The following is a 9,947-nucleotide window of genomic DNA, read 5'->3' as shown; positions in this document are numbered from 1 at the left end:
GTAAATTCTTATTTGTATTCACCAAATTTGTTTCAATTTTAAAATAATAAAACCTATCTTAAAAATAAATAAATAAAAGTTAAAAAAAAACCAAAAGCAATTTACCCGTATTTAGTTTAGAATATGGTGCACTTTGGTTTAATCCAATCATTGTGCAATATCAAATTTTAAATATATTAAAATATCTAATTATTTGTTTGATCTAAAAATCTCAAGCATTAAATACATAAAATAATGTTTCTCTAAATTATACATATACAATGAGAGCTACATTATGTAGTGATAAATAGAACTAGAAACTCCGCAAACAACAATGATAGTAATAAATATAAAATATTATTTCTTTAAATCCAAATTATTTTCAATGCAAAACAACATGAATTCAAACGTTTTTATCCTCTAATTCAAATATTAAAATGAAGTTGCACCATTTTTGCTTTTATTTTACTTGTAAATTTTAAGAAACGCCACGATAATTTCTCAAAATATAAATAGTAATATATAAAATTAGAAAAATATAAATTGAACATTCTCTTATGATATGTATATATTGTTGTCGCTCATGGCGTCCAGTGATAAGTCAATTTTAAGAAGATAAGGCCCAAAACCAATGGTCGGCCCTGACACTACAACAAGCCAATTGATGTTTGACCAGTTGGAAGATGAAAATCGAGTTTTGACCAGAGGCACAGAGAGAGAAAGAGATCAAACCACCCTACACCTGCATTTATATATCATCATCCCATCCATCCCACTCTTTTCTTTCAAAACTTAAATCCCTAATGCTGTCTGTCAATTTGTTTTACGCTACCTCACCATCACTCCCCCACCCTGTCCCAAATCCCTCATCTCAATTTATTGTTCCCCAGGGCTTCTCCTGTTTCCACACACACCTATTCCAATCACATAAATACCAATAACCATGCTCAACCTGCCTTCCTTGTAATTGGGACCACCCAACTTCCATTTGATTTATCAATCATCTATATATGTTGCAGCCGTGGACTGATGATATAATTTTGCCCCCTGTACTTCCCCACTTTTTACAGTAAATTACTTCCCTCATCTAAAATCACAGTATGTATGCGGTTAATCAAGGGTTTTATTAGTAGTGTTGAAATACCAATTGAACCACAAGACACATATCATTATTTACAGTTCCAAGACTCTTCCTGAATGATGCTTTAAAAACCAACCAACCTCACATCACAATACACTTTTCTTTTGATTTTGCATCTTGCCTTGGCATTGAAGATGACGGGTTCCTTCCGCTGTTTCTTGGCACCTGCAAGACGCCACTTCTTTTATTCAGAATTTAATGTTCCATAAACAAAGTTGATCTATGAATTGAAGTCGCTCTATCTAATGTAGAAGTGCATAATAATAGTAAAGGATTAATTAATAATAGTTGTTAAACACATCCTATAAGTCATAACAAGCCTATTAAAGTCATACCATCTACTCTCCATCTTTCAGGCAACTGTTTAGATTATATACAAGTCAGACTAGCATTTAGGGTACTAACGGAAAGCCCAATTTAGTCCCAATTATATTCAACTCTTTCAGATATACTTACTATAGGCATATCTCTTCCATCAAAACAGTTTACTTTCTGAACAAATAATATTATTATACAACAATAATTTTCATGTCAGTTACGCTTTGCCTTGCATAAAAGTTGGAAAAAAGTGAAGATGGAAATTTCTTGTACCCCAAAAAAACTATTAAAATTCATAAACACTTTCCTATCCTTAACGCTAAGCAAAGCCTTAGAGGCCCAGGTCAGTCCAGCTGAGTTTGAGAAAAGAAAGCTCATCACACCACAAATCAATGCAAACATTCCAGATGCAAAGGCCAGGAATTGGAGATCAGACACTAATATGATACTTATTTCATGATATCTAGAAGGAAGAGGGAATAAGATACCTGGGGACCTGTTACTAATCTTGAACCACCAACAACCGGAGGTTGCTGCACATTCTGACGCTGTGGCTGTTGTTCAAACTCCTGTTGTTGTAAAGCTATTGCGAGCTGTAAATCTGAGCTGTGGTGATATCATCGTAGAATCAATAACCACTAAACATGTTTATAGAAAATTTTAATTCATGCAAGAAATATTAAAAAAGATATTTTAACACAACTGGCTTTCCAGATGATAAACACGGGATACAACATTTCAGAAATATTATCAAACGTCTAATATCCACAAAAGAATGACTTCCAATATGTAAAAAAGATTAATCACTGAGGCTAATTAGAAAGTACTGGCATCAAGAGAAATAATTGAAGAAGAAAATAATGTAAATACACATAACTAAAAGTTAGTATAATTACGTTATATCCAATCCACCTTGTGCTGCATTATCAATGCGGGCAATATAGTCCTGCAGAAGGTAATTCTTATGTAAGTTCCATTAAAGTCATTAAATCGACATTCATAATACTCTTGCCAAAGGGAAATACATACAGCCGTACTAGCCATAGCATTTTGTTGATCCCAAGCACCATTGGTATGACTATCCACCTTGAATTCTTTGAAGTTGCCAGTCATAAATAGTGTGTCTCCATTGACCTGAAAGCACGGGTAAAGTTTTGGATACCAAACTCAAAAGAACCAAGAACAGAAATGAAATAGATTAACAACAGTAAGAAGGTACGAATTTAAAATTTTAATATATTTAGCAAAAAAAATTCAAAAGTTTTTTTTATCATATTAGGAAGTTGAAAAGGGCAAAAAATATAAAAGAACAGAGAAAATGCATCATCAAATGAAGACCATTTAAAGGTATTAGTACTGTGGAGTATGTATAAAGAAGGAAAAATCTATATCTGAAAAGCGGTTTTCTATTTCTTGTCACTTAGGCATAGTAGTTTATATATGAACTTTGTTTACCGCACAGCATGGAGAAAGATCTAGTTTTTTCTCAAAGCACAATATGTAAATTCAGGGGTAATATTCTTCCCTCTGTTCATATTATAGTCGTTACAGTCAACAAATAGGAAAATCCACAGACCATAGCTATAGCTAGAACTTCCTTTCCAAAGACTAAAACCACTGGCGGGCAAAGATTTTTGTTCTCGCTTATTTATTATGTTTTCCATTACTTTATAATGCTAAAGCAAAAAAGACCAGTTAAACATCATGACAAACTTCAAGAAAAACAATATACTTTGAGCCTTCAAATAAGCAACCATATAAACATTCCAACTTTACCAAGTTTGAGTACAACATAAATGACACCCAAAACTCAAAGAAATGATTCTTGGTTAAGGTCTCAAGGTAATAATTTTACCTCATTTAGTTTCTCCCACACCAAATCAGGCTGATTTAGATAGCCTTGGTCAGTAGCTAAAAGATAAAGTTCACCGTCATACTGCATGAGTTTCATCAAACCAAGAAATAATTAAAATAGAGCAATAAAGAAACTGATAGAAAAATTGGCCTATTAATTTAGTAAATTTGTTCAAGAGTTACAAGCATAATTAGCAATTCATAGACAGCTATAAGCAATAAGTCACAGAAAAAGTCTCCAGCTCCTAACCTTAAACATGGTGCTGAAATGATTATTACGAAAGAAAACACAAAGCTCTCGTTCTTTAAGACCATCTTGTAAGCAAAAAAGCCTGCAAAATATATTAATAGTCACTGAATGGCAAGCTTCCTCATGCCATAAAACAATAATGATGTACTCAAAAGTAAATAAGATCTTTAAACCGATAAAAAGCTACTCAACATACCCATAAAAGGTCAACTGACTGGCATTGTTCTTCAAGAAGTTTCCAATCAACTCCCCTGTATAGCATTAAGAAAATAAATACTAGGTCATGTCACATAAAACACATGAAAATATCTAAACAGAAAAGTCCATTTGGATAAAAAAGGACTTTTAACAATTTAAAAAAACTGAAATGAACAAGCGAATACATTAGTTTTCCCTTATAACAATTTTTGAGGAAGCAACAAGCAACCAGCAAAAGGTAAATAGCAAACACAACAAAGAAAGAAGCTAAATTGATAAAAGAAAGATAACCACATTTTAGATTTACATTTTTTATAAGGTGCACCTACTAACCTTGCTGCAGAGTGATTTCATCTTTAGACCTCATATCGGAGTCCTCCACAGCTGTTTTGCCAGCTTGTTTTGCAAGAACTACCTCACCTTCATATATAGGCTCCCGGTCTTGATATGTTGTTGTTATTGAATCTAATATGCAGTCCTCACCTTCATATATCGGTTCACTTCCATCAAGACTAGAAGTGAACACTTCAGGCACATCTAAATGATGTATTCTGCCACTAGATGAATCTGAACCAGCATTCTGTAAAGACACGGATGATTCTTCAGTCGTGTCACAACCATTCACATTATCTGGAATGTCAAGAGCATCAGTTGCAGATGTGGATTGTATCTCAATATTTCCACCCCCTTGTGAAATTTCAGTATTTTTTCCATCTGCAGAAGCAGTATTTTTTGCAAGAGAAGTGGTAACTGCATTTTCAATCTGGAGCAATTCATCAGCACTACTCCCCTTAACAACCATTGTTTCAACATTTTTCTCCTCGACCACATCATTAGAAAGGGTAATATCCCCAGATTTAACATAAAATGACTGATCCTGATTAATTCCATCAGTCTTTAGCAACTCTTCTTTTGAGACGGTCTGAAAACACGTCTTACCAACACTATTATTGCTCAAGGAAATGCAATTATCTGAAAAGGATGGTTCATGCTGGTGCAAGTTCTGATGTTCAGCACTTCCGGATGGTTCATGCTGGTGCAAGTTCTGATGTTCAGCACTTCCGTCCCCCTCTTGTTTATCTACAGAATCTACAGAAACAGGGTTGTTTGAACACGATCTTATATCTAAACTGCCAGGATCACCATTTGAGGTTGGCAATTCAGCCTCTGATAATTTCAAGGCTATCATTAGCTCTGCTTCCTCCTCAAGATCCCCTTTTCTTAAGCTTTGCTGGTCAGAAACAGAACGAGGAGAATCATCAAAAGATCTTGTTTTTGACAGGCAGGGAGAGGGAACTCCTAAAGTGGCAGTTGTTGCAGCAGCAAAATCCACACAATCTTCAGAGTTGTTTTTGCGTGAAATCTCCATATTTCGAGTTTCCAATGCGACAAGCTCCCCCATAATAGCATTATAGGATTTTGACCCAATGGCACTAGCAGTTTCATAGTCCTGGCACATGTGTACCATGACAATAAACCATCAAACACTAGACCAAATAATTTGTACTACATAATGTGCGATTAATCAAAAATCAAGATGTGCAGGTCCAAACCTTGTAAGCTAGGTCTAAGCAGGATGGACGTCTCAGAAAATAACAGAACAGTGATATAAATGGCTATAAGAAATGAGATGTATAATACGAAAAGAAAAAAAATATATAATAATCTAGAAAAGCAAGCAATACAATCTGATTATAAATGAACATACAAGCATGCATAATCAGAAAACCCATAAAGCAATGCATGTAACATATCCATAACGGGACTTAATCTATCTCAAACATTAGAGATTTGATACACAAAAAAATTTAATGTCTAATGTAACTTGAACCATAACACAAATGTCTAGCCAAACAAGCTACAGACCCAACTTGAAATGGTTTGTGGTCATAAAACCTACATGAACCCTTGTTAACAATGAAGTACAAATCAGTCCATCAATCCCACAAGAGCCCAACTTCCTAGCTCATTCATCTGGAGGTAAGCTGCTGGGACAATTGAAAACATGATTTTGTGTACAAGGGTTACTCATATTTGTCTTGATCGTTAAAAATATGGATGTTATGCACCGTTGACCATACAACAGAGCCATAGTCAAGATCATACAAGAAACTATACATTCTTTGGCACATTTTTTCAACTATTGGTGCCCCAGCTTGGAAAATTAGATAGAATAACAGAATTCAATATGCTTTATGGTGCACTAGCAAATGCTCCTTTGTCCAGCTGCAGTTTTCTACACAATCATATTTACAGCTGCTATATCTAAAGCCATTAAAGCGCCGTTATTACAAATAGTAAAATAATAGTTCATACTATAATGAAGTGAAATACCCAAAAGGCATATAATCGGTCAGAAAGGGAAGATTTTAGTCTGTTGGCAGTATTCATGGGGACCAAGAATACTGAGAATCTTATTTAACCTATGTACTAGGCACATAACAAGCTTCCTTGAGTAACATGAGGAGCATGGCAGGATTATTGATATGAAATGATGTGGATGCAGACGACAGTTATATAATCAACAAAGGCAGTAACAACATATAAATGCAATTCTTTCTTTTGGAATACACGATTCTTATTAGCTTGAGAATACTTGCTATGCACTAAGCATACCTGGGGATCAACTATCCAACCATGATAAAGGGGAATATCAAGCAGATCAAATATGGCACACTCTGGAGTGAACTCAAAGTCATCTATTCTGCAAGTTGTACACATAATTCAATAAGAACTGAAGAAAGAGGCCATTTATAGAAAAAAATGAGAGAGAGAGAGAGATGAAAAGACTAACCTCCTGAATTTAATATTCACATCAATCCCTGTAGCAAGGCGCGGAAGTAAATCAATAGCATCTGCAATATTCTGCTGTTGGTTTTCTACATACCCTGCATCTTTATTCTAAATGCCAAAAGGATTTATAAGTATCATCCTACTGTAGCAGCAACAAGCAAACGAGCTGAGCATAATAAAGGAAAGAAATTACATTGACATTACTGTTAGAATCAATCAGGCGGTCAGCTACCAGTGAAAGCAATTTCTCCTGTGAAACTTCAGCTATATCAGCACTCAGGCTCAAATTGTTCCTTAAAAGGAGAATATTACCTGTCACAGCCCCCAACAAGTGTTCATTTTCAAAACTTAATTACCTCCAACTGTAATTTGCATAAAATTAACAATATAGTGCAATTAGACTTTTGATCATGTTTCAAATCCAATTTCCAGACAGAAAATGTCATTTCCAAAATCTTCCTTTTTCTACTTCAATTCACGGTCTAAGGTCTTCCACAAACAGCAGGAGGAACAGTAAATTATTAAAAGATAATCAGAACATTCCAAATGATCAAAAAGATCGATTATAAATCGCTCCGGCAACAATCAATACGCAAATCGAAATTCTCCAACTTCCTTTTCACTAAAACTACAAACCTAAGAAGTCAACCAAAGATTAAACTAAAAAAAAAAAATCTAAAGAAATTCCAATCCGAATCACCTAAGCAATACAATTAGAAAACAATCAAAATCTAAAACCCTAGAAATGGAAAGAAAAAGGACTTACAGATGGCAAGGAGGGGGCAAGGTCCATTGTCGTTTTGGAGAATAATAGGCGTAGTACGACCTAAGAACTGGATTGGCTTAGTCTTGTGCAAGCACTCTTTAATTCCGTCTTGCTTTTGTTGTTCCTGATACTGTCCTTCGTTCACTGCTACTTCCTTCGATTCACATGCCGAAGAAGCCAAAGTCAAAGGTGAAGAAGAAGAGGAAGCATCAGCAGCAACAGGAGGAGGTGTAGCAGCTGCGGCCATTTTTCCTTTTTCTTTTTTACTTTTGGTTTGAAACAATTTGATCACGGAGAAATATTACTACTGGATGAAACAAGAACGAAAAATATAAAGTGTTTATTTACACCAGTTTCTCTTTCTAAGAGTATTTTATAGGCTTAATGCCCTATGTAGTGACAATCACAAAAAGCAAGGCGATTCAACGGAAAGAAAGTGAACCATTATAAGGTTCTTTTAATTTTGACGGCAAAACCAATGTTTTCATTTTCATTTTTTCTTTTTAATTTGGATATTAATTTTACTACTTAATTAAAATCTCATCAATAATGTACATTGCACACCCAAAAACTACATATATATAAGTTTAAACTTTAAAATAATATTATTAGTTAAGGTAACAATAAACTCCGAACATGCATATTATAAAAAAATCTCATATACTTTTTTATCTATTAAATATCAAATTATTGTTCACTTTCTTACAAGTAATCTAACAAAATTGTATAAGATGATTTAGGAGGTTACGAAATATATTCATGATATACTAAAAGTAAACAAAAATATTTAATAGCATTTTAAACTCATAAATATTTTTATCAGTGTCTAGAATGAAAATACAAAGAAAATGAGAATTCCATTTATTTTTATACAAAAGTAACCAAGGGAGATATTTGTTCAAACTCAAATTTTTACCTATACTTAAAAAAAATTTAGGTTGAAAAATGATTTTGGAGAAAAATTCCATGAGTAAGTTTCGAATTTCATGTCAATCATGTAACATGTTATCGGTGTTGACTTTGAGAATTTGATTTATTTATTTATATATGGAATAATGCGTTTCAAGTTCATGTAATGTATATACCTTAGCAACCAAGAAAAGGAAAAATGGTCAAAGTAGTAACGGTTAACATTAGCCACATAATTAGGTTTAGTTTTTTTTTTTCTTTTTACGATTTTGAGGCCACATCCTATCTCAGGGTGCTTACGAGATAAAAAAGTATTTTTGAGTAAAATTTAAAATTTTCTGTTTTTATTTTTAGTTAAAAAAGTGATTTTGTAAAGTTTTTTTTTATTTTAAAAGTATTTTAAAAAGCTCAAAAGTATTTTGTTTAGTAATATTTTTATTCCAAAATATTTTTAAAAGTCTTAATTTGGTTGTTATAGATAAAGTCTTAATTTAGTTGGTATTGATATTATTATCAATGCAGAAAATATAAGTTCAAACACATTCAAGCTTAATTTATTCTTTTATTTAAATGTTGAGGTAAGATTATAGTTAGTACTAAGCTTTGTATAAAAAAATAACTAGATTTTTTAAAAAAAAAAAAAACTAAATTATGTAATTATGTGATAAATAATAATTTAGTTGAAAGGGGAATTTACCATTTCCAGCTTTCTTATTTCGGTAGCTGATGTTGGTTGGTTTTTGACTTTGAAGACCCATTATCCGGAATAAAGCTTGGGTTTTCGTCTTTGATTCGGCCTTTCCACCCTGCTAACCAAACCAATAAATCACATAATAACCAAATGGGATATGAGTTTTGGTGATGGACCTCTCAAAGGCAGAGCCAGCAACCAGTCATTGTTTTCAGGACTTGGCTTCTCACCAAATGTTGACATATCTTTATAGGCACCTATATTTATACCCTTTATTACTTACACTACGCCGGCCACCTTTTACATCTTCAAGGCGTAATTCATTGCCACAATTATAACTTTACTTTTATGTATTAAATTGATATTTTTTCTACTAAAATATTTTTCCAGAAAACTTAGTTCTAAACTAAATTATTAAAACAATTTGCACACACCAATAAAACAAACACCCTTAATCTCATACAATTCATATTATATGTCTTACTTAAAACTTTTTTGAAAATTTATTTTTAAAAAAATTACCAAATCATTTTAGTAAAATAAACAATCTAAATAGAATGATTTTTCTTTTAAGCTTTGCGTTAGACGGTTTGCGGCACTACTCCATCAAGCCTCAGACCTCAGCCAAACTAAGGCCCTTTTCACGGCTATTTGAAGCCCAGCTTCTGGTCTGACTACCTAACAAATAACAGTCGAGATTTGGGCCATGCACACAATAAATATATGGATATTCTCTTTTCTTTTCTGTTTTTTTTTAATGTTTTTATTTCGTGATAGAGGTTTTTTATTCTTTTTATAAAAACGAATATGAACAACGTGGAGAAAATGGTACACACTTTTTATTTGATCTCTTCGATATAAAACAAGGCAGTACCGCATAAGTGGATGTTTGGTTTTTTATTGAAATTGGTGGATACTGGTATCGGTTTATTCTTTTTAATATATGTATATGAAAAAATTATTAAATATTAAATAAATATGAAATATAAAATATTCACAAACCAACTATGCATAATGTTGAGATCAAAATTGTACGAAACAAGTCAAT

General features: G+C 32.9%; 1 protein-coding gene across 1 annotated transcript; it reads right to left on the bottom strand.

Moving 5' to 3' along the window:
• Nucleotides 1–476: 476 nt before the first annotated feature.
• Nucleotides 477–7,699, bottom strand: LOC105792159 (uncharacterized). Its single transcript, XM_012620581.2, has 12 exons — nt 7,300–7,699; nt 6,727–6,845; nt 6,535–6,641; nt 6,357–6,444; nt 4,074–5,190; nt 3,739–3,793; nt 3,543–3,624; nt 3,294–3,374; nt 2,468–2,572; nt 2,335–2,384; nt 1,927–2,044; nt 477–1,285 (listed from the first exon to the last, which is right to left on the bottom strand). Exons 1-12 carry the CDS (start codon nt 7,544–7,546, stop codon nt 1,202–1,204), a joined length of 2,253 nt encoding a protein of 750 aa, XP_012476035.1. The 5' UTR covers nt 7,547–7,699; the 3' UTR covers nt 477–1,201.
• Between the last annotated feature and the right edge of the window lie 2,248 nt (nt 7,700–9,947).

Source organism: Gossypium raimondii, chromosome 8 (genome assembly GCF_025698545.1).
Source record: "Gossypium raimondii isolate GPD5lz chromosome 8, ASM2569854v1, whole genome shotgun sequence".
Classification (NCBI taxonomy): domain Eukaryota; kingdom Viridiplantae; phylum Streptophyta; class Magnoliopsida; order Malvales; family Malvaceae; genus Gossypium; species Gossypium raimondii.
This window is presented reverse-complemented; position numbering and strand designations above follow the sequence as displayed.

What these genes read in the sequence shown, in the direction of transcription:
- LOC105792159 (XM_012620581.2), bottom strand. Translation starts at nt 7,546, where the DNA reads ATGGCCGCAGCTGCTACACCTCCTCCTGTTGCTGCTGATGCTTCCTCT. An exon ending in ATTCTAACAGTAATGTCAAT is followed by an intron (nt 6,642 to 6,726) that starts GTAATTTCTTTC and finishes TTTGGCATTTAG; the next exon opens with AATAAAGATGCAGGGTATGT. An exon ending in GTGAATATTAAATTCAGGAG is followed by an intron (nt 6,445 to 6,534) that starts GTTAGTCTTTTC and finishes TACAACTTGCAG; the next exon opens with AATAGATGACTTTGAGTTCA.